This window comes from Strix aluco, chromosome 24, assembly GCF_031877795.1.
Source record: "Strix aluco isolate bStrAlu1 chromosome 24, bStrAlu1.hap1, whole genome shotgun sequence".
In the NCBI taxonomy this organism is placed as follows: domain Eukaryota; kingdom Metazoa; phylum Chordata; class Aves; order Strigiformes; family Strigidae; genus Strix; species Strix aluco.
In genome coordinates, this window is record NC_133954.1 from 7,795,310 (window position 1) to 7,818,955 (window position 23,646).

Here is a 23,646-nt window from a genome sequence, read left to right on the forward strand (position 1 = left end):
CTGCTCACATCAAAAGTTACTGTCGCCCACTTTGTATTCCCAACCAAATCTTAAAATTGTGGACTTCCGAAAGAGCCCTTTGAGCTGAATTTAGGCTGTTATCACTGGGAAATTAGTTATCCAGACGGGCTGCATTGTTGAGATATGTTTTTGTCTTTGCCCTGTTGTGTCTCTTGAGCATGTAATAGCTATTTTCAATTTATTGAGGAGAGGAGGTAGAGCTCAGGGTATGCAGTTTAAAAGGTAGTGCTTCCCTTTGACAGTTTTAGTCAGTTTTAGCCAAGTAAGTGACAGACCAAGTTTACCTCTGAGCTGAAAAGATTGATATTTTTGTAATGTATTTAATCGGTTGCCTATGTCTTTTCCATTATAATGACCACGTGTGACCACAGTGGGATTAAGTACCTTTTTTTTTTTTTAGGAGTTTTGAGATACACTATTGTGCAGGGCTGTTTCTATTCATGCAAAAGGTAGTGTTGTGTTGATACTTTTTGGTTTGATTATTACTTGCAGAGGATGTAGGTCATGTGCCTTTGAGGATATGATACAAAACAATGTGCGACTTGCAGTGAGGCACTCAAGAACACTAATAATGTCAGACTTTTTTCACTCTTGGCACTTGCTCAGGGTCACAAAGTGTTTAAATGATTATTTTATGGTTTCATATTTCTATTGACTAACAGTATTTAAAAAAAACAAACGAACATAATGTATTGCTCAACAAGACTTTTTTTACCTGCTAGCAAAGAACATCTCACTTGTAAATAGAAGATGGATTGAGTTTCTGGTTTTAGTGTTGGTTTTGGTCTTTAAACCTAGGAGACATGGCTACCTGAGAGATGATGCAGGTGAATTAAATAAACGCTTGCCCATTTTCACGACGAAATGAACTGACAGTTTTTTCCAGTCTAGTATGTACTATGCTATGATAAAGATATCCTAGAGTATGTCAAGTTGGAAGGGACCCCTAAGGATCATCGAGTCCAACTCCCTCCTCCTCACAGGACCACCTAAAACAACCGTGTGACTAAGAGCGTCGTCAGGTGCTCCTTGAACTCTGGCAGGCTCGGTGCCCTGACCACCTCCTTGGGCAGCCTGTGCCAGTGACCAACCGCCCTCTCAGTGAAGAACCTTTTCCTAAGTCCAGTGTGAGTGATTCTTAATGGAAACGACTTTATTCTTGTATCTTATCTGCTTCTGAACTTTGAGCTCTACAGTTTGTCAGGAGTGACTATAAAAGTTTCAGCTCTCTGTCCTTACAGTCTGATGATGTTAATTTTTTAACGGGAATAATTTTTTTGTGTGTACTTTTTTTTTTTTGTTGTTGGCATAATACGTACTGCTGAGCAGAAGATTCATGTAGAGTTCAAGCTTGGACGTGATCTTCTGCATCCTGGCTAGAAAAGCATAGACTGGAGGTATGTGTACTTGTTAGAACCAATAGCCACATGTCTTTGAAGGATGATATTTTTGTGTTAAAGACAGTGAGACTGGCAGTACATATTCTACTGAGTAATTATAGATAACCTTATAATGCACTACTTCAACAATTTGGAGTTGCCATTTGACTTTTCAGAAATTAACATCATTAGCTACAAGCTCATCAGTTTGGAACTGATAAATACCGTAACTCTCTAGACTATATAGTAAATCTTCAAGTATTTCAAAAGTAGAAAAAAGGTACGTTGAAAATTAATGACTATAAGATGGTTTTGCTCTTTTACAGTTTAAATTTGAAAGCAGAAGTGTGACACTGCAAGTTTTGACAGGGGCATTAAGATTTAAACAGTCTTTCACAGCACATCACTTACCAGTTTCCATCAGATGAATTTGCCTTCTACCATGATAGTTATTTTACTTGTATCTTGAAAACATTTTTGTAATATTTCACCAGTTGTTTTCTTTTGTAGAATGCTCTTTCCTGTCAATTCACAGTGTTCTCTTCAAAGGGTGCGGGTGGGGAAGAAGGAACACTCGTCTTCCCAGGGCTCGTGTGCACGTGAATGAAAGTTGGTAATTTTTTATGGGGATTGAAGGGTGTTCAAAACAGGAATTAAACTCAAATTAGTAACTTTCACTGTTTTAGCAGACAGAAGGCAGTTTTTGAAGTAATCCAGCACTACTAAGTGGTATTGTCTTGCTGGCCTTGAAAGGTATAAATTAATTAATTTTTACACTTTAGTACATTATGCTAAAAATAAATTGCATAATATATTGTACATGTATTGGAGACATGGTAAAAGAATTAAAATCCACCCTTAAAGAGAGAGGAGTTCAAAACAAAGGCAAGTATTTTGCTTTAGACACTAGAAAAAAAGTCAACCTTGGGGTTCACAGATGTCCTTAATAAAGATTTTTATCCTGGCAGCCATAAGAAAATTTCACAGGTTTTAAGCTTCTAATATAATTCTGAATAAGAAATGAGAATTACATTAATTTCATTACTGCTTTCTGACCCACCAAGATAATTTCTGCCTGAGTTGACTGGTTCAAATTTATTCTAATGCCTAAGAAAAAGTTTGTCGTGGATCGCAGGGGGCGCCCTCTGATCTCAGAAATAATCAGTGCTTTTGTTGGACAATGCCACATTCTTCTGTCTCCTTAGCTCTGCCTTTTTAATTGAGGATGAAGATTTGAGAGGGATTTAGTGGTTTGGGGCTTTGGTTGTTTGTTTTTTTTTTTTTATTTTCCATTTTTAAAATTGGCCCTGTATTTTTTTTTTAAATAAATCCTCTTGCTTTCTCGATCTGTTGCTGCTTTTACAGATTGGAATTAGCAAATATCTTCTGATGAAATGTCTCTGAATATTGGGAATAACTGCCTTTTGTACTGAGTCATGGCCTACATATATGTACAGAGTGGATGTATTTTGCAATGTAGGCCATCTCTCTGTGTACTGAGAACTTACATACACAAGCACTGTAGTCAAAGGAGGCTGCCCGAGTACAGCAGTTGGTCTAAATGTTATCAGTCTGTCCTTTTATTTCATCATATTGCTAAATATTTTCTTCATCCATGTCTTACTGATCCCTCTAATTTAGCATGAAAATGGGTGTGATACGGGGTTGCATTTGTAATTCTTACACAGTTTTCCATGGTCTAAGGCTCTTCACCATGTACTGCAGCATAAGAGCATTATAATGCACAGTTTAAACACATTCCAAAGTGAGAAATTATGTAAAATTTTTCACCAGAAAGGAAACACAGCTTTTGTTTGAATTCCCTTTCCTGAAAAACCTGCCGAACTCCTGGGCAGGGTGCGGAAGCAGACTAAAAGTCCCCTGTTGAAGTGATCTATTAATTATTATCTTTCACTTGGAGAACTCTGAACAGGGTCATTACTGTTTATTTTAATCAACCTATACAGCAGTGACAGAGTTCCCTTAGATATTTTTAATCTTGTTTCTGCACAAAGGAGAAATTTGTAATAACACTGATGCTGATCAGTTGTGGAGGTCTTTCCAAGAAACTACACATTTGACTTTTCCTGCACTAAGTGTGTGGTTTCCCAAAGGGTCATTGAAGCCTTTTAAGCTGAATTGGTGAGTTACAAAGTCTTGGCTTAAAGGTTAGTAGGGAAATACCCCTACCCTTTCAGGGACAGTAGGATTGCTTGGTTGTTCTGATACACCACTGAACTAATGTGCTTTCTGAGGATAAGAAGAGGCATTGAGGGCAAGAATGAAAATCTAATGAGCAGTTTAAAGATATACCCGCACGTAGTCTGTTCAGAGTTAACGCTGCTAAAATGATTACCCCTAAAGAGAAGCCAGTTATTGATCCTGCTGGACAGGTATGCCAGGTTCGTTAAAGTACAGGAATAAATCATGGTATGTCGCAGAAGGCTGCTGCTTCGGGGACTTTTTCATTCGTGTATCGCTTAAAAATAGAAGAAATACAATGGTGGGAATTTTTGTCTGTAGGAAAGCAGGAGGTTCTTCAGGTGAGCTGCCAGAGTTACATTTTGTTCCTGGTTTAGAGTGGAAGGCACAGGAATGAAACCATCCTAAGAGCAGAGATTTTGTTTCTCCTTGCTGTTTACCATGGTCCAGCTGGAAAAAATGGCTGGCAGTGTTCAGAGAGCCACTTGGGTGTTTCCAGACACGTGCAGGCTGTCTCGGGGTTTTTTCCCCCCTAAGACAACTGCAATTAACTTAATGTGTTAAAGTAGAAGTTTCAAGAAGTGCTGCGTCACTCTGGCTGACTTGCTGCTCATGGTGAGGTTACAGCCTCCTGCTGAGAGGGATTTGGTGATGTTGCACCTTTCATTCTTCAACCAATTGCAAAATCAGTTGTGGAAAGATTTTTGGAAATTTGGGGGGGGTGTGTGTGTAGTTTGGGGTTTTTTTTGCTTGTGGTGTTTGGTGTATTTTTTTTGTTTAATGCAGCAATAACAAGATTTCTTGAGTAGCATGGAAAGGTTATGAAAATGAGTTGTTGCTTCATTCAAAAGTCATAATGTAGCATGTTTCTCAGACATGCAGAGTAATGATTTCTTTCCTACATGAGAAGTTGCATAACATACTAAAAGAAGGGGGAAGGATGGGCATGTAGGGAGCTGAAATTTTCCAACTGTTTTCTCCTGAACCCCCATTGGAGTGAATGCATTTAGATTTCTGATGAGAGCCAATACCAGCAAGAAATAAAAGGAATTAGCAAAGTGAAGTCAGGAGAAAGCTGCAGCGTGACAGCCCTTTGTCACCAGTAACATTGAACTGAAAAAAAAACAGCGAGGATCTGTAATGTTGCTTGTATTGGACTTCTTGCTTATTTGACCTGAACAAAAGTGAGTGTGTTATGGCTAAGTGCTGTTTCTGTTTACAGTCTTAATTTTGCAATTTCATCTTCAGATTGCCTCAACTTTGTTTTGCCTGTAGTCTGGGAATAATAATCATGGGACAACTGATAGTGGAACGCAACTTTGTCCTCAGTCATTCACGTGTGCCGCTACCATGTGCTGCGTGTTCAAGGGGGATGTGCGAGTTAGAAACTATGGGATGTTGTGTTTCATGTCTCTGAATTGTGAGCTGCAAAATAATTCTGCAGCCGTGCATTGGCACGTCTGAGAGCTTGCAAAATGAGACTGAGACAGCACATTACAAAATAGTTTCCAGTTTTGCTTTTCGAACAGGAATTCAGCCTTCCTTCTTCCCTGAGTAACTCGATGCAGGGCGATGAATTGAAGTGTTGTTTGCATACTTCCCCTATAAAATATTGGTATGGTTTCATCTCTGTGCTTAAAACTCTCAGCCTCCTTCCTGCAGCCTGTGAGAATTACTTAATACCTTTACCAGGAAGACCACTTTCTCAAGAAGCTTTGATAAAACTAGGAAGTTTATTAGAAAAGAACTGTTGTGAAAGAGAACTTGGTATTTAAGGGTTTCAGTGGTGGTTACTTGTGTGTCTACTTGAGCAGCCCGTGTGATTAAATTCAGTGTGTTACTGTCAGATGAGTAAATATCCCAGTTCTGCAGATGTGGAGACCTGCCTGACACTGAGTGAGTGACAGCTGGGGGCAGAGCTCTGTGTTATTTCTGATCCAGACTACTGCCTTAACCACAGGATCACCATTTCCCTTTTCAGTTCTTTTAGATTTTCTACATAATTTCCTCTTTTAAGGTTTTTCAGAGAGTGGATAGCATATGTTATAATAAAGGAGATAAGAACCAGTCACCTCTTTGTGGGTATATTGAAGCTACTACGAACAGGCAAAAAGCTGGGAATGCAAAAAATAGCAATTGGGAAATCTTACTCACGATGTGTTTCTGATCACGTAAGCTAAGCAGGGAACAGAACGTAGCCAGTGTTTCAATTGGAGATGTCTCAGAATAATGATATATAAAATTAGTTCAGACTGAAAAATGATTCCTTCGAAGACAGCCCAAGCATGAAGGTATCAGCTTTCTGTTAAGCCTTAGATATCGTTAATAGTCCAAAGGTCTTATGACACTTAAAATTAAAGCCTGCGTCCCGTTCAAACACTGATTTGGTGACTGGGCTCTGATTCTTATGTAACCCCTGTGATTTCAGCAGGTTAAGGTATCCCGCACCTCCCTTTCACAGCAGTTTCTGGAGGGCGCTTAAAGAAAATGCGTCGTGTGTCAACAGAGAGGTTGAATTTGATATTAGCTGCATGATGACCTAGTTCCCAGGGACCAGAAGGAGAACCAGTGCGTTGAGAAATGAGAGTGTGAAGGAAGGATGTTATCTAACTGTCCATTCTAGTTGCAGGTTTGTAATGGAAGATGATTCATCAGCCATCACCAAGGAAACCGGGGAGTGTGTCAGAATATACTAGTTTACCTAGAGTTAGAGTTTGTGCCCCTTTCTTTTAGAAATCATATATTTAGTAACTTAGGAGTTGTTAATTTGTAGGAAAATTCCTACTTGGCCTGAAATGTTGTCTCGTGTTCTGTGAAAATGTAAGCTTTTTGTCACCACCAGAAAACAACTGTGTTTTATACAGTGTCTCATGGATTTTAATTTACTCAAACGTATATTTTCATTGATTACAGTAATCCATCCACTCTGCCTACTGTTTAAAAAAACCACAGAAATAATGTTAGATTGTCACAGAAGATAAATTCAGTGGTTTAAATTAATTTAAGCTATTGTAACTTGTGATACGTTATGTTGCTGTCATAGCTCTTGGCTTTTCCCATCCCACAGAGAAATCATTTCCCAGGGGGCTGCAATTTAATCTGTGCCCTTTCTGGTGAGGAGGAGATAGACCTGCAGGAGGAAGAGTTTGTGGAGGATTTGCCAGGAGATGGCAGTGGAGCGGACTGCTGCCTGCTTCTGGAAGAAGCAAAAGAAGTGGATGAAGGAAGGCAGCTTCCTCCTCTGACGGTATCGGTGTTGGAATCTGTGCATGAAGTAACTTACTGAATTAGATAGAAAACATTTCCAATTTGCAGCTTGTTTCTAATTAATCGCTAATGTCCGTGATCCCTCAACTTTTCACATTGCTTAAGTTGTATTTCCCTAACTAAAGCCACTGAACATAAGTCAGTGTTGCAGTTGCGGTGACTCTTCACTGTGGCTCTTGCCAGCAGAATTGTCTGAGCTTGGTTATGAATTGCACTGAGACAGAGCCCAGAGAGGTTTTTTCTTGAGTATTTTCTAAATATGCTCAGCAACTTGAGGCTGCAGTGAGAGATTTGTCACCTCTGTCAGTCTCTTTAGAAACCGTTGTGATGATTGGTGTCAGTTATATTGGATGACTGGCAAGCAGTAGGAGGATTTTTAGGCTTGGTTTATGATAAAGCAGACAGAGATTGAACTTCCATGTGAAAGAATAGGATTTCCAGCTGACAGTGCAATGTGTTTTACGAAGTGGGCTGCAGTTATTGAGAGCATCATCTTGCTCTGCTCATCAGCATGGTGGTGTGAGAGTGGCCAGAGCGGCCGGTACCGCTGGCCTGTACTGTGTGGAGATGGGGGCCATTATCTGTGCCACCTCAGCAGCAGCTTATCCCACCTGATAAAAAGCCCAATCTTGTTGCCTGTTTTTCCTGATTCCTACATGTTATATAAAACAAAACACATAAAATGCTTTGGCTCCTGATGGGTGATGTCCTCACCTCTCCTACCAAGTCCTTGTTTCTTCCTTAGTGACTTTTAGCATTAAATACAAAACTGAAGCCTGTGTCAACAGGAGAAACTGAGGGAGACCTCAGCTCAGACTGGTGTACCCCGCACTGAGCAAAGTTGGCCACTTTGTCAGGTGTCCCGACTGCTGCAATTGAGAGGGGGACGGGACCCACAAGAGATGCTTGGGAAGGTCACCCCACGTGGTGAGATGAAATGAATGGAGTTTGCTGTCTTCTGGCTTGTTGGTTCTTGAGGTTTTTCCTGATACCGACCATCTAAGTATTATTCAGCCATCAAAAATTTACTGCTATAAAAGAAATACTGTTTGTTAGAGACTACTGTGTTGAGGAGCTGGCACGAGGTGAGCAGCTGCAATCGAAGTTTTCTTATCCACATGCCTTGAGGACTGAGCTATAGGGATTCACTCCCTCATGAGTAAAGGAAAGCTTCGGTTTTACTCAGAGCTTCCCCAAAATACGTATTGCAGACCATGGGTGCTGGTGCAAGGAGGTCTGACACGGGTGGCCAGCTTGATTTTGTGGGGGCTACTGAACTAGTCTTAACCAAACTTGTTGTGTGGGCCGCAGGATGGAAATAAAGCAGGGCGGGGACGGGTCAGCCGGGCAGCAACGTGGACGTTGTGGGTTTAGGGTTGCTCATCTGCTGATGCAATCCACTTGGTGAAAAAACAGGACAAACTTGGAGAGAAGAGTGTGCATCAGTGTGTTTCTTGTAGTATGAGGATGTTACACCCATGACGGGGAATCCGTGTGTTCATAGGAGGTTGCCTGTCTATTCAGGGGTTGCCAGGAGCCAGGTCAGCCCAATGCAGAAAGCACTGTCCTCGCTTGCTCTCCGGGGTTCTTAACAGTGGAAAATCACTGGGATAGAGGATCACCCTTGCCAAACTCCTCCGTCTGTGATGTTTCTGGAATGATCTTTGCCCTGCTGCCTTTCAGTGGGAAGGAGACAGAAGGCAGCACAGCATTTGCCCTTTGGAGTTTCCCACTTGCCCTGTGCCCACTGACAAATCAGTCGAACACGTCTCCTGGGTTAACAGGAGCTGCTGGAACTCCAAAGGGGGGGGAACTTGAAAGGAGAAACAGCAAAACCCACGCAGTGCAGAGGAAACAGGGTGTGCTCTGCATCAAAAAGCCAGAATGTCTCAGACTAAATAGATGATAAAATATTTCCTTGATAACCAGGGCTGTTTCTCAGGAGAGGCGGGTGTCTGCAGGCAGCGTCGGTATGTAAAGGTCGGTGTCCTGTAGCAACCGGGAGCAAGGGCTGTAAGAAAGGTCTCGGAATAGCAATGGTTTGGCTGCAGAAATGCTCAGAGCTCTCTTCTTGGCTGGGGCTGGAACTGAATTTTGCCGAAATGGGGAAACTTTCGAACTTTGGGGGCTATGGCTTGAGCACCGGGGCAACGTGGCGTTCCCCGAGCAGCCAGCGCAGGGCCTGACGGCCCTTGTCCAGCCCACATAGGGAGCAGAAAACTGGGGTTTTTTGCAGACCTTTTGAATTTTGTTTGCGTCCTTCCATTCTTAGACATTTTTAATTAAAAGGCAAGACAAAACCCAACCTCTGGTGGTCTCTAACTACATGTTTTTAAGGCCCTGCCGCTGTGTCCCCTCCCTGCCCACACCCTCTGCCTCCAGCCTTTGAACAAACTGCCCTTATTTTTTAATCACAGGCGACTCTGGTACCAGCGAGACACCAAAGCTGCCACTTAACCACCCTCCCGGAGCCCACGAGGGTATTTTTGGGCTGTGGACGCGCATGCCGGGGCTACCCTGCTTGTGTTGGGGCCTCGCACCCTGCAATTCCGTGTCCCGGGGCAGAGCCGGCACCTAAAATTATCCTCGGCTCCCCGCTCACCCCCCCGGGTGCGGGCAGTGGCGGGGCTGGACCGGCCGGGGCCGGGTGGGGGCTCGGTGAGGCTCTTTCCCCCGGAGCTCGAAAGGCGGAGCTGCCACTGGGGCAGCGTTTTTGGGGAGAGTTTTTGTGGTTTTGGGGTTTTTTTGGTCCCCTGAGCTCCTTGGCCTCGGGGGCTGAACGCTGCACTCAGCCCTTATTTTGGGGCAAAATCCCCCCAAAATGGCTAAATTACAAAATGGCTCCATTGGTTATTTCTAGGAGTTGGGTGACTATTGCCGGTTTGGCAACTTTCGGGAGCAAAGCGCTAGCGCGGTATTAGCGGGGGGGGGGGGGGGGGGGGGGGCGGCGGGAAGAGCCCGATTCCCAGCTCCCCCCGCCCCGCGGGGTGGGGGCGTGGCTCCAGCAGGGCCCTCCCCTTTGCTGCGCGCCGCCGCGGCTGCCATTGGCTGGGCGGGCGGTGACGTCCGGGGACTGCGGCGGTTCCGCGGGGCCGCGCCGCGGCTCCGTTTGCGTCGCCTTAAAGGGGCCGCGCTCGGGGCAGCCCCGGCAGCGGCGCCGGCCCCGCCGCACCGGACCGCGCACCCGCCGCGCCGCCCTCCCGAGCCGCCGGTGCCCGGCCCCGTTCACGGCCGAGACCCCCGGGCTGCCACCGCACCCACCGGCACCGGCGCGAACCGGGCGCTCCCGGGAGGTTCCGACCCGGTAAGGAGGCTCCGGGGACTGATCAGGCGTGAGTCTGTACCGGCCCGGCTGGTACCGGGAGGTGCCGACCTGGCAGGAGGCTCCGAGGACTGGTGCAGTGGATGTCGGCACTGGGAGCCCATCCGCTAACGGCTGGTGCCGGTACCGGGAGGTGCCCGCTCGGTGGGGGTCTCCGCTGGCTGCAGCGGCTGGTGCCGGTACCGGGAGGTGCCGATCCGGTAGGACCCTGCGGGAACCGGGGCGGCTGTTGCCGGTACCGGTGGGTCTCCACCTGGTTGGACCCTCGGAGGACCGGTGCGGCTGGTGCCGGGACCGGGAGATGCCAAGCGGGCAGCAGCCTCCAAGCACCGATCGTGCATGAGTCAGCCCCGTTGCGGCTGTCACCGGTACCGGGAGGACCCGAGGAGTGGCCGGGCGTGAGTCGGCACCGGTCCCTCTCCCCGGGCAGCGGGCTGGGACTTGCCGGTACCGGAGCCGGAGCAGCAGCCTCTGGCAGTCCCGGCACCACCGGCCGCAGGGAGCTGACACCGGGCTGGCACCGGTGCCCCGGAGGGCGAGAGGCCGAGGGATGCGTGTGCCCAGCGGCGGGTCCGGCACTGCCACCGCAGTGCGGGGGGAACCGGGCTCTGGTTTTGGGCTCCCACAAACCAGCCGCTGATCCGGCACCCACCACCTGCCAGCCGCAGCGTTTTGGGGCCAAAACCACCTGTTTCAGGCGGTTTTTTTGTTGCAAAGCAGAGAGCTCCGGCCCTGACGGCTGCAGCGGGAGCCCTTGGCTGCGGTAACGCCGCGGCTTCCTGGCAGGCGGCAGGAAAAATAAACACCATAAAAAAAAAAAAAAAAAGGAACATCCCCATAACCCGAGGTGACCGGCCGCGGCGTCGCCAGCCGTGCGGGTGGGGAGGGTGAGCCTCAGCCCCGGGGAGGGTGTTCCCGTTCCCGAGCCGCGGAGCACAAGAAGAGGTGAGGTGGCACCTCGGTGCGGGGGGGTGGGGGGGTCGGGGCTGGCTGAGATGCCCCTCCGAGTTCATCTGTCTGGTGATTTCTTATTAATTTGCTCATTTCCTTCTGCTTCGGGGGCTGTGTGGATGGCCAGGGCTGGGAGCGGGTCAGGTTTTATTCCAGGAGTGGTGAAATTGTTTCATGATCCCGATGACGTGCTTGATGGTGCCGGGGCGGGGGGTTTTCCCCACCTTTGGTTTTGGGGCAGCAGGACTCTGTCCTCTTGGTTTGTTCCTTAATACCGTCCTGGGGGGCAGACAAACAAATATGGCAAAGATCAGTGGTTGGGTTTTGACTTAAAACCAAATATGTTGTACACAACAGAAACATCAAATGTTTTTTTAAGGTTAAAAGCAGTCAAGAGCAGAGTACGCTGGGGTATTAAAACAGCCCAGGGACTGTGCCTGCAATTGGGAAATGCCCCCGTGCCCCCTCGCTTTCGAGGCTCCACAGTTCCCAGCTCCAAAATCGGGTGCTGATCCCCGGCCACGCTCACTTGGGTGCGATGGGGGCTCGTGTAGGGCCTGATGCTGCGGCGGAGGGTGGGTGCGTAGCGCAGTGCTGCTCTTCTCCGTGCAGCTCATCCTGCGCTGAACCCGGTACAGGATGAAGCCCGACATCTCACGACAGTGAGGAGGTCTGTGGCGATGTGCAGCAAGGGCCGGTCCGCAGAGATAACGAGGGCAACGAATATTGCTGGGCTTCAGCCTTTCCTCCCTGGGCCTCTTCGGGGCAGAAGGATCCTGGGGATGGCTGGAGGTATTGCGTGAGGGGAAGAAACCATCAAGATTTGGGGAATAAACTACCCTGGGAAATTATTCTCGCAGCTCACCCCTTTTATCAGGCATATTTTTGACCCTCATCCCAAATTCAGTTTGTCTAAGCCTTTATGTTTGACGTAATTAATGAGCAAATATCTGTTTTATTTTCTGTTTCAACATTCAGGCTTTGCATAATGTTAGGAAGCGCGGCCGCTTTTCTTTTATTTTGGAGGGAGTCCCTTTTTTGCAGAAGGTGGACGGACGCGCTCCCAGGAGACAGCCGCCGGGTGAGTCATCTCCGCGCAGAAATAGCTCTGCTGGGAGCGGTGACAGGGTCCTGCAGGGATTTCACTTCTCCCTACCCCGGATGGAGCCAGCTGCTCCATCCCACGCCGCTAGCGGTGTGCCCACGGGCACTGCCGGCTCCTGGCTGGATAGAACGAGGTAATTTAGGGCTGGGAGATTTGCTAAGTATTTTTTTTTTTTCTCCTCTCCGCTCCCCTCCTACGCAGGGCAGAGTGAGGGTTTGAGGTGGCTGCTGCCAGACCCCACAGCTCAGCCCGCTCGTCTTTAGCTGGAGAGGACAAACGCTGGTTTATTCCGTCGCTCCTAACGCTGGTATTTCCCTTTTCTGTGTCGTAAGGGGAAAACAGCACATGGGGATGTGATTTGCCCAGTAGCCCCCAGAGGCCAGTGGTGAGAAGTCCTATCCTAGACCTTTATTCTTTATTATTTATAAATAAAGCTGGCTGAGATTTTAATTTCTCCTTTGCATAAAAGCAATGCACATTTTGCAACAATTAATAGCAGCGTTAGGGACGGCTGAGAGCAGGAGGCGGCTCTTGCGGAAGCGTGGCAGGGATGCTCCGATCTCCTGCCGGTAGATGGGGGCAGCAATTGTCCAAGCTGACTTCACAGATTATCATTTTCCTTAGAAATCCTTTAGAAAATGGTCCGGTGGCCTCTCTTCTCCCCCACAAGCCACGAAGGGGAAGCAGCCCAAGGGGTGCTTGGCGCAGAGCCCTGGGCTGGGGGAGGCTCTGTGCAGCAGCGGTGGCAGTGCTGGGGACACCGGGGCAAGGAGCCCCCTGAAGCAACTGATTTTGTTTCCCAGCCCTTGGGAGCGGCTGGATTTATCCCTGCTGGGGCTGTGGGTGCCCATGGTGCTTCAGGGAGAGCAAAGTGATGCCAGGGAGGTGGGGAGGGGAGGCGAGAGCTCGCAGGGAGCTCTGCTGAGGACAAGTTAACGTGAGATCAGGGTGGCTGATGCTGCTTCCAACCTTGCGCCGGTCAGCTCTCGAAGGAGGGAGAGCTAAAATAAGAAGCCAAAAGAGACCAAACTGACTTTTCCCCAGCTCGTAGGTCGTTTTTTTATGTACATAACAAAACATTAATTCAGGAGAGGTGGCTAAATTGAAGGTGTTTGGGGAACCTCAGCCTCCATAGATGGTGTGTTCGGGTCTGTGTTTGCCCGAAATCCAAGATGTGTGCTGTTAGCCTTTCCCTTATGCAAAACACAAAAACCTTGGGTCCAGAAGAGCTTTTTGAGGGGCAGTTAACTCCGCATGTCCACGTCATCCCTTACAGCTACCCGTAACGGCGTCCACGGGGTTAACCAGCCATTCCAGGGCTCTCCCTGTTCTGCTGCAAAGTCTTCTTAAGGCTTAGACCCAAATTATTTTCTCACCTCTGGCAGCTTTTCAGAATATAATGATGAAAATTACAATTACTCTTTCATGTTTAATCTTTTTTGGATTTTTTTTTTTGGGCCTGAAAATCACGGTGGCTAATGCAATCCCAGACTGGCTGTGGCATTATTTGGCTTCAGCTGATGTCTGTAAATAAACATCAGCTTTTGATGGAAGCTCCTACAAAGAAATAACTAGTGTTTGGCTTGAAGGTTTCACAAAAAGTCGCTTTTACAAGATTCCAACGCAGGGTTTAATTTTGAGTGCCCGCTTCCTTTTGCAGTATGCCACCTTGGAGTTGCAGTTGTGGTTTATTATTTTAGCAGAGTCATGAATCGCATTTGTGCCCAAAATAGTTTGATGCTGGGCTTCAAACCAGACAAATCCCACACAGATCACCTTCAGATGAAAAATTCTTCCTGTTGTCATGCTGATGACAAAAAAATCATTGAAATCCTCCTAGCCCCAGCTAAGGTGAGCTACTGGTGGCCAGTTAAAATTTCCCGTTGTCCCAGTGTGCTATTCCTCCCGCTAACCATCTGGCTGAGTTTCCAGCCAGGTTTGGCTGTGAGGTTGTTTTTTTGAGGTTTCCCATCTCTCTGCTTTGATGGTTGTGGACCACAAGAGGTCGGCAAAATTCAGGAGACATAACCCGGGCTCTGCCTTCGCTCTGGGGCAGCAGACTGGCACATCCTCACCGGAGCTGCCTGGGCACCCGGTTTCATTCCAGGATAATTACTCCATTAAAAGAAACACCCCAAACTAATTATACTGGAAGAAAATCAGGGCAATTTTGGAACAGGGCATGTGTTGCCGGGGTTTATTGCCGAGCCGTTCTGCTGGCTGCTTTCACATGCAGCAAAGCCCGGGCGCTCGGGGGAATTAAGAGGGATCAGAAGCATTAAACGGGCTCTGCCCGCTCACCCCACTCTCCTTTAATTCCTCCGTTCATGGTACGAAAGGTCCCGAGCTCAGAAGGTCACTGCAGGACGTAGAGCCCAGCCGTGCCATTTGGTTGCCGTGCCCAAAGGTGGCAGCTGGGGAAAACCCAAGCCATTAACCAAACTCCCCCCTTTTTTTGTGATTTGCAGCCAGGAGAGCAGCTCTGAGAGCCCTCAGCGCTGCCTTCAGCAACACGCTGCCTGCAGAGGGATGGTCTTAAAATGAAAAGGTGCTGCGAGGGCGTTGGGCTGCCATGCCTGTTTAAGGTCAGTGCCATTCCCACCCGTTTTGTCCTCTCTGAATGGGGCTGTCCCGTCTTTTCTCAGGGGCAGGGAGCAGGAATTGGGTCCCCATTCTGCAAACCTCTGGCCACAGGCAGCGCGGGAGCAGCCGGGAGGTGAGCGGGTGCTGCCGGGGCTGTGGTGGCTTTAGCCGAGGGGAGCGGGTGGGCACCGGGAGGCTGGGCCGGGGCTCACTGGCTTTGCACCGTGTTGGCAAAGTGGGTTTAGTCTGGGTTTAGAGCAGGGCAGGAGGTGGCTCTGAGTTATCCCAGGCTTTTCAGGAGCCTGCAGTGCCTGCAGAGCCCAACCCAGGGGGAAACTGCATCCAGGTGATGGAGCAAAAATCAACCTGCAAAATGTTTTCCTCTGTGGGGAAGAGCCAGAGTTGTCCTGGCAGCAGGAGGCATTTGCAGGGACACAAACCCCTTTTCAGAGGTGGGACAGGAGCAGATTGGGGGGTAAACAAACACACACACACACACACACACACCCCTCCCCTGCACCCAACACCCCGAGGCTCAGTCTGTCCCCACGTCCCTTGGGAGGATGCGTGCGGCAGCCACTTGGCACAGTGACCGCCTTGACTGCAGGAACAGGATTAGCAGTGACAAAATGATCTCTTTATAGGCAGGATAAACGCCTTAGGGCCAGGGCTGAGGTATGTCAGCAGGGGATTAGCCCCCCCCCTCCAAGCCCAGCTGGGCTAATAAGCTGCCTGGGGTAAAGTAGCCAAGGGGCATCGCTGTGGGGCTGGCAGCCTCTTGCTGCTGTGGTTGCCACCATGGCTGTGTCACATCTGAAGCAAAGTGCCTTGACCTAACGGCTGGGCGTTCTCCTTCCGCCTCGCAGGGTGTTGGTATGGCCAGCCCCCGGCCTCCCAAATATCTCCTCGTCTTCGATTTCGACGAGACCATCATCAATGAGAACAGCGATGACTCCATCGTCCGAGCAGCGCCGGGGCAGGCGCTTCCAGAGCACATCCGACAGACCTTCCGCGAGGGCTTCTACAACGAGTACATGCAGCGCGTCCTGGCGTACATGGGGGACCAGGGGGTCAAGATGGGGGACTTCAAGACTGTCTACGAGAACATTCCCCTGTCCCCCGGCATGCCGGACCTCTTCCAGTTCCTCTCCAAGAACCACGAGCTCTTCGAGATCATCCTCATCTCTGATGCCAACATGTTTGGCATCGAATGCAATCTGAGGGCAGCTGGTTTCTACTCCCTCTTCCGCAAGATTTTCAGCAACCCATCCGGCTTTGACAAGAGGGGGTACTTCACCTTGGGGCCCTACCACAGCCACAAGTGCCTTGACTGCCCGGCCAACATGTGCAAACGCAAAATCCTAACAGAGTACCTGGCGGAAAGAGCCCAGGAGGAGGTGGAGTTCGAGAGGGTCTTCTACGTCGGAGATGGTGCCAATGACTTCTGCCCTTCCGTGACTTTGACTTCAGCTGATGTGGCTTTCCCGCGGAAGGGCTACCCCATGCACCGGATGACCCAAGAGATGGAGAAGAAGCAGCCTGGAACCTTCCAGGCCACTGTCGTCCCGTGGGAGTCAGCTGCGGAAGTTGCCCGCTATCTCCAGGAGATCCTCAAGAAGAAGTGTTGAGGATGGCTTGGAAGAGACTTGCTTCCCATAAGTAGCTGGGAAAGGAGAAGCTTGGGGGGGTCACGTCCTGTACCCCACGCTCATCGGCACTGCTCGCTCGGCCCCCACTCGTGGGTTGCTTTCCTGCCTTTCCTCTCTGAGCTCCTTTCTCCCTGGTGATTAAAGCACTTTCTCTAGGTCCCCCCTTCTTCCCCTGCCATGTTGAGATGAAGCCTTCTCTATGCAGCTCGGACATCTACTCCAGCGTGGGTGTTTGCCAACACTAATGGTGATTGTTTTTTGTTGTTTGTTTGTTTTTTTCCCTTTTGAATTCACAAGAGCAGTTCCTAAAAGACCAGAAGCCAGCTCCCCCACGGGCTGGGCCCTGCACATGCTTCCTCCTGCCTTCATCCCCCTTGCCTGCCCGACCTCCACCGGCCACGCCAGGAGCTGCGTGCTGTTGCCTTGAATCTGATACTCGAGGCCTCCTTGCCTCTTCATGAGCCCACTGGAAATTTAATCCAGGAATTTCGTGCTGCCTGGGCTCTCCGGTTTGCCCTCCACACCCCGCCTGGGCAGGGCGGCCCCTGGCTCAGCTGCTGAGCCTTGTGATGGAGTTAATTGTCCCTTGAGACTTTATTCTCTGAAAAAAACAGGACACGAGGAACAGAAAACCTTTTGGAAAGGTGGTACTTTGGAAAAAAAAAACAACCTCCTCTAGCTCATCCCCACCCACTTGCCCAGGGCACGGGCACAGCAACTGCATCCCGCTGCAGGGAGGAGGACCTGCCCTTGCCTTCCACTTCCATCCCCTGCTTCTGCTTCCAGGGCAAAACGTCCCCCGACGGCCCCAGGGTGAACAGATTCCTTCTCGCCCGAGCCGTTACCACTCGTCTCCTTGTGATTGCTGGATCCTGTCGACTCCCCTCTTACCCGGGGAGGGGAATTTCCCTCCTGACCTGGCCGAGAGGTGCCGAACCTCCTCTGGGAGGTGTGGTGGTGCTGTAGCATTTCTCCTGGCATTGGGACCCCGGAGACCAACCCCCCCTGCCACTCCATGCCCCCTTGTCCCGCTGCAGTATTAATTGCCCCTTCTAATTGCACTCTGCAGGGGGGACCTACAGTATTCGCTGCTCTCTGGTGTTGGCTTCTTCTGGATTTATCCACAGCCTTACCGGCCCCTGAGGGTGGCTCGTAATTCCTCCAAAGTGTAGAAACCCTGACAGCAAACCTGAGCAGTAAGGAAATAACCAAAGCAGCCCTGAGTCGTTCCTCCTCTATTTCATTTCCCCCTTCTTTGTTCTTCCTCCTCCGGACCCTGTTCAACTGTGTGGAACTTAAAGCCATGGAATTAAAAAAAAAAAAAACATATATATGTATATAGATATATATCTATATATTGCAGATACACAAGTTGTTTGTATCCAGGACATAAACCTGGGTGTGAAATGGCTCTCTGAGTTGCACCTATGTGTTGTTTCTCTTCCCTGGGCTGCTGAAAGCAGGGGGACAGCATTGGAGGGGGAGCAGCAGAGCAGGGCCAGGCTACAAGCAATGCTCTGCCCCTATGGGGGCGCCTTTGGTGCAGGATTGGGCCCTGGCTCATCCCCCTCCGCCTCTCAAGCTGCTGGGGACAGCAGGTTCCCTGGGGCCACAGCCCCTCCTCATCCCTGCGGGCGTTTGGCCTCGTCTCCTCTATCTGCGCTTTGGTCCTGCGCCCCTGCAGTGCTCCCCCAGTGCTGAACCTTCCCAGCACCAGCTGCAGCCAGTGGTGGCAAAATTAAAAAAAATATATAAAGAGGATGGGAGAGATACTGGGCAGGGGGATGCTGCGGGCGCTGGAGGCTGCCCAGGTGAGGGCTGAGCTGTGCAAAGTCGCCGTTCAAAGGCCTGAGCAGGATGCGGCCAAAGCCAGGCGGGTGATCCAGGCTGGGGGGTACGGGGGGGGGGGGGGGTTGCTGCCCACCGCCGGGGCGCTCAGAAGGGCTCCACGTAATTGCCGGGGAAGAAACCTGCTTCCTCGCCCATGACACCCTCGCACCAGCCATCCGAGTAGCGCCGCGTGACGAAGAGGAGGGCGCCGGGCTGGAAGGAGAGCTCGTTGTCCTTCTGCTGCGTGTAGGGGTAGAGGGCCACCACTGCGAGAGGAGGGAGAGAGGGGCCATGGAGCCCAGCAAGGCCACCCCAGGGGACAGGCCACCACCGGGAAGGGCGGGAGGGGGGGACGTGAGCTCGGCAGACCCCAGCGTCGCTGGTGCTGGGGCAGAGCTGGGCCCTCGGTGCCGTGGCTCAACCAAAATCCCCACGGCAAAGAGATCGGGAGGATGTGGGGATCCACTGTACCTTTCTCCAGGTAGCTCTCCGGGACCCAGGGGGGGTCCTCTGTGGCGGGTGGTGGTGGCAGGGCCAAATCCTCAAAGTTGGGCAAAGCTGGTGGTGGCGGCGGCGGTGGCGGCTCAAGGTCATCGGAGGCTGCAAAACCCCCTCAAAAATCAGTGGGGGATGAAGGGTGCCATGGGGGGCGGCAGAAGCCACATGTAGCCCCCCCATGTCCCTGCTAACCCCCCCGCCCCAGCCCAGATCCCTGGAGCACCAAGCACTCACCTGGGGGCATGAAGTCCAGGGGGGGTACAGCCAGATGCCCTGGTGGGGGCAGGTCCCCTGGGAGAGGGGGGGGTGGCAGGACAGCAGCTGCGGGCGGTGGCGATGGCCCCGGCAGGGAGGGCAGCGGCGGCGGGGGGAGGACGCCTTCACCGGGGGCTGCCGGCGCTCCGCTAGAGCTGAGGGTGGAGAGGTGGTGGTGTCAGGGTGTGGGGGCGCTGGCTCTGCCCCCCATGCTTTGAATACAGACACTTGCCCTATGCCAGGATGAGGTGGTCACTGTGTGGGCAGGAGATCCCGGCACCTGTGTGCAAACCCTGTACAAACCCTCTCCCCACTCTGTGCCTCATTTTCCCCATCAGGGACCCTCTCCATAAGAGCGTATTTTTACTCTAGAGACAAACAAGCCTCGGGTAGCAAATCCCCCACTCCCAAACCCCCGATTTTTCATCAAAACCTCTTTGCAGCAAAACCTCCCCTGAGCAGCAGAGTGATGGTGACTGTCCTGGGCTCTCGTGACCCCCCCAGGCCCTCCCAACACCCCTGGGCAGCACCGGTACCTGACGGATATCAGCGAGGAGGTGGAGGAGGCCGCAGAGAGCTTCCCCTCGGGGACCACGGGCGGCTGGATGGGCTCGGGGACGCGGGTGCTTCTCCTGGGGGCAGAGAAGCTGTTGAGCCCCCAGCCCAGCTCAGGACCCTGATGGCAGCAGCACCGGGGCGAGCCTGTGGTACAGCCTGTGGCTCTGTCCCCTCCGCCTTGTCACCTGCTTGGTGACACAGAAAGACAAAGCCCCCAACCCCGCACCCATCCCCACCCACAGCCTCACCCCAGGGTGCCCACGGCCTGCACCGCCGACTTGATCCCCTTCCGAGCCAGGGTGCCCGTGCGGGACAGCTGGGTGCTGTGGTCCTGCGGGCACAGGGAGACACGGAGACGCGATGTGGCCACAGCTGCCCCACAAACTCATTGCACCCCAGAGGGCTGCGACTCCCCCTTTCCTCCCTGCTCGGTGGGAAGCAGCACCCCGAGGTCTCTGCTGGGCCCCCCCACCTCGCCGGGAGCAGCCGAGCGGAAGCAGCCACCACTGTGTGGAGGCGGCCGAGAGGCGCCCGCCACCGTGGGAACCGCGGCCCCAGCGCCGCCACTTCCCCTCCGGCCCCACGGCGGCTTCACCGGGGGGGTTCACGCCTTCGAGGCTGCTGAAACTTCCCCCCCCCCCCCACCGTGGGTGCCTTCCTGCCCCGGTGGTTTTGGTGCTGGGAAAGGTACCGCGGGGGTGGGAGCGTCAGCGTTTGCTGAGCAGTGTGTGCCTCGGTTTCCCTCTGCTGCATTGGGCCTGTCCCCCCTCCTCACGCTGGGACCACCAAGCGCCAGTGGGATGAGGCCCAGAGTGGGCTGCGGGGCACGGGCAGACCCCACTTCTCCATCAAGGAGGGGTTTAAGCCCATCAGTGCAATTGTGAGGACATCGGGGACTGAGAAAGCCCATCCAAGCCCCCTCGTCCCTGCAGGCCTTCCTCCTCGCCCTGGGCTGACCTTTATTCCGTGGCCGATGTCATCCAGGACGTTGAAGTTGAGGGGTTTCCTGTAGTAGGGCTCCAGGCAGGGCGGGCTGGGGGGGGCCATGATCTTCTGGTAGGACGGGAACCTCTTGTTGACGGTCAACGAGCCGATCTCCCGGCGAGACACCTTCTCCTTGTGCATGTCGACCCTCTGCGGAGCTGACACTGTCCCCACCATCCCATCCCAGGTTCTCCCCACCTCCTGCTGCCCCCTCCAAGTCCCACCACCCTTCCCAGCCCTCTCCCTGCCTGCAAGGGAGGGGTTTCAGGAAGGACCAGCATGACCACGAGGTCCCATCTCCTCCCGTGGCTGGAAAGGCTCCAGGTGGCTTCCAAGTGCCAGGAAGAGGGAGGGTGGCCCCGGGACTCCACATCAGTGTCCCTAAGCTCGGGGAGGACAAGACCAGGCCGCAGCGAGGGGAAAGTGCGGCAGCCAGGCCAACACCCTGCGCCCCATCACTCCACTTTGGCTCCTCTGAGATTTCCTGGGCGACTCCCACAGTCCCCTACACTGGGATTTGCAAGTGCCCAGACTGGGAGAACACCCCAGAGACCCATTTCTCAGCCCCAGGTGGACTCATCCCCTCCGTGATGCCGTGGGTGACCCCCCCACCACCACCCAAAGAGCTGGTATTGCATTTCCACTGCAAGGTGATGCTACGGGGAGCTGACAGGCTCTTGAAGCTGCAGGGAAGGAGGGTCTTCAGCCCCTTCAAGCTGCCCAAACCCCCTTGCCCAGTGCCCACCCCCTTCTCAGGGCCCAAACCCCAGCACTGGTCAGAGGATGGTCCCACCTGGGCCACGCAGCCAACATCGGCCTCCACCTTCCGCAGCTCGGCCGCCTGCAGGTCCAGCAGCCGGAGGAAGGCGGTGGCCAGGCTGCTGACCTGGTACGTCACGCTGGCCAGGGACTGCGTGCTCAGCGCCATCGTCTCCTCCAGCGCCTTCCGCTTGTCGCTCGCCTGGAGGGGGAAACCCAGCCGGTGGTTCGAGCCCACCCCATGCAGCCACTGCTGCCGTGGACCTTCACGCTGGAGTCACACGGTAGCAGAGATGCTTCCTTCTGCTTTCCAAATGCATCAAACTTCCCCCGGCTCTGCCGGCGGGACACACGGGCCAGGCAGCAGCGCTCGGCTTTTCTAGCACTGGGGATTCACCAGGATTCCTCCCCCTGGATGCTGCCGGTTCGGCCAGTGCCGAGTGCGCGGCTCAGCCTCCTGCCAGCCCTGGGGACAGCCGGCCGTGCCACCAGCCAGCCAGGCGTAGGACAGCTGGCCGTGCCACCAGCCGTGCTGGGGAGGGCATCTCTGATTAGTTCAGCACATTTCCCCTTCAGCTCCGTGCCGGCGGGTCCAACCCCATGGGAGCAGCCTTGGCTGAAGCCAGCGAGGCCACTGACATGGGCTCTGCAGAGCCCACAGGGACCCCTCCAGCCAAGACACCCTCCCCAGCACACAGGACCAGAACAAGCCTTTTCCCTCCTATTTTATCTCAAAAGCTCCTGCGTCCCCCTTCCCTCAGACAGAGAGGAGGAGGAGGAGGAGGGACGCTGACGGCAGCAGAGCTTCACACTTGCTCTGCATGTGCAAGCACCCAGCTCGCCTCTGCCCTGCCAGGAGGCACCTCTGAAACCCTGGGGACAGCCCTGGCAGGGCTGGTGTCCCTTGTCCCCTCCCAAGGCTTCTCCAAAGGCACCAAACCACCAGAGAACTCTTCACCCCAAACCCACCCCATGAGCTGAGCAGAAAAGCTGCAGTGAAGCAAGAGGGGAAACTGAGGCACAAGAAAATAAAAACAGCGGCATGAGATGCTCTGTAGGAAGCTAACAGGGATGGTCAGGATCCCATCCCCAAGGGCAGAACCTTCACCGTCACCCACCAGGCACCCCCCCGGGACCACCATCTCACCAGGGCTCCCGGCCATCCCCAGCATCACACCCAGCCCCAAAGCTCGTGCCACGGTGTCCCCAGCTGTCCCCGTCCCCCTCACCTGCAGGTAGTTGCTCTCGCAGTAGTCAGCGACCCTGTGGAGGTTGCAGTGGTGGTCGCGCAGGACCTGCCGGCCTGCCGGGATGTCGCGCTGCTGCAGCTGCTCCAGCTCCGACATGGTGCTGGGCTCAGCTCCCACTTCCTCCCCAGCCGCCTCGGCGCCGCGTTTTGAAGCTCGCGGCGGTGCTGACGCAGGGCCCGTAGGCGCCGCGGTGTCCCCGTCCCCCCCCTGGGGGACACCCCACGGGCACGGAGCCCACCCCACGGCCACCTTTACATCTTGGCCCTCTGGAGAGCCAGGGGTGATGAGGAAAAGTGGGGCGGGGGCAGTGGGGAGGAAGCCAGTGTAGCCCCAGCCCCATGAGGGATGTGTTGGGGGACTGGGGGTCACCCCACGGGGGCAGGGGGTGAGTGTGGCTGCGATGGTGAAGGATGGGAGTCACGGAGGAACTGGCAGTGCGGGGTGGGGGGTGAGCGACTGAAAAAGATCCCGACCCCCATCGCTACCACCTGCGCCCACCCTCCACAAGCCGCTGCTGCCCTCCCGGTGGGTGTGGGGCTGAGCCGGGCTGGGGTGCAGCCAGGGGGGGCGATTCCCTTCCCTTCGCCTTTATCAGCCGGGCAGGAGATACAGCCAAGGGCAGCGCATCCACTGCCACGTCCTCCTCCCTGGAAAAGCCCCGTGTGCCCTGGGCATCCCACACCGCACTGTCACACACAGAATCATTCAGGTTGGAAAAGCCCCTCGGGATCATCGAGTCCAACCCTCAGCCCGACTCTACAAAGTTCTCCCCTACCCCACATCCCCCCACAGCTCATCCAAACGACCCTTAAACACACCCAGGGATGGGGACTCCACCCCCTCCCTGGGCAGCCTATTCCACTCTCTGACCACTCTTTCTGGGAAACATTTGTTCCTCATGTCCAGTCTGAACCTCCCCTGTTGCAGTTTAAAACTGTTCCCTCTTGTTCTGTTACTAATTACCTGTGACCTGTCCCGGTCCCCCCGACCTCGCTCAGCTCAGAGGGATGTGACAAGTGACCCCACGGAGGTC

At 52.7% G+C, this 23,646-nt stretch overlaps 2 protein-coding genes across 8 annotated transcripts; one reads left to right on the forward strand and one right to left on the reverse strand.

The window, feature by feature from the left end:
* The first annotated feature begins 3,577 nt into the window (after nt 1-3,577).
* Nucleotides 3,578-17,850, forward strand: PHOSPHO1 (phosphoethanolamine/phosphocholine phosphatase 1). 6 transcript variants are annotated; one of them, XM_074849645.1, is made up of 5 exons: nt 8,202-8,849; nt 11,781-11,934; nt 12,121-12,223; nt 14,716-14,832; nt 15,697-17,850. In XM_074849645.1, exons 4-5 carry the CDS (start codon nt 14,788-14,790, stop codon nt 16,456-16,458), a joined length of 807 nt encoding a protein of 268 aa, XP_074705746.1. In that variant the 5' UTR covers nt 8,202-8,849; nt 11,781-11,934; nt 12,121-12,223; nt 14,716-14,787; the 3' UTR covers nt 16,459-17,850. The 6 variants fall into 6 exon arrangements, with proteins under 6 accessions (XP_074705747.1, XP_074705746.1, XP_074705749.1 ...); XM_074849647.1 differs by lacking the exons at nt 8,202-8,849; nt 11,781-11,934 and adding exons at nt 10,001-10,173; nt 14,893-14,963 and having other exon boundaries at nt 14,716-14,795; XM_074849648.1 differs by lacking the exons at nt 8,202-8,849; nt 11,781-11,934; nt 14,716-14,832 and adding exons at nt 9,999-10,173; nt 14,893-14,963.
* On the reverse strand, nt 17,813-23,646 carry ABI3 (ABI family member 3). Of its 2 annotated transcripts, XM_074849640.1 has the most exons (9): nt 23,577-23,646; nt 22,593-22,666; nt 21,398-21,565; nt 20,578-20,754; nt 19,869-19,951; nt 19,599-19,694; nt 19,042-19,217; nt 18,781-18,909; nt 17,813-18,575 (listed from the first exon to the last, which is right to left on the reverse strand). In XM_074849640.1, exons 3-9 carry the CDS (start codon nt 21,530-21,532, stop codon nt 18,415-18,417), a joined length of 957 nt encoding a protein of 318 aa, XP_074705741.1. In that variant the 5' UTR covers nt 21,533-21,565; nt 22,593-22,666; nt 23,577-23,646; the 3' UTR covers nt 17,813-18,414. The 2 variants fall into 2 exon arrangements, with proteins under 2 accessions (XP_074705741.1, XP_074705742.1); XM_074849641.1 differs by lacking the exon at nt 23,577-23,646 and having other exon boundaries at nt 22,593-22,861.

Excerpts from the sequence above, each read along its gene's own strand:
- ABI3 (XM_074849641.1), bottom strand. The coding sequence starts at position 22,709 with ATGTCGGAGCTGGAGCAGCTGCAGCAGCGCGACATCCCGGCAGGCCGG. Across the intron at positions 21,566-22,592 it reads GCGAGAGCAACTACCTGCAG|GCGAGCGACAAGCGGAAGGC; the intron begins GTGAGGGGGACG and ends TTCCCCCTCCAG. Across the intron at positions 19,695-19,868 it reads CAGGCCGTGGGCACCCTGGG|GAGAAGCACCCGCGTCCCCG; the intron begins GTGAGGCTGTGG and ends CTCTGCCCCCAG.
- PHOSPHO1 (XM_074849646.1), top strand. The coding sequence starts at position 14,788 with ATGAAAAGGTGCTGCGAGGGCGTTGGGCTGCCATGCCTGTTTAAG. Across the intron at positions 14,833-15,696 it reads GGCTGCCATGCCTGTTTAAG|GGTGTTGGTATGGCCAGCCC; the intron begins GTCAGTGCCATT and ends TCCGCCTCGCAG.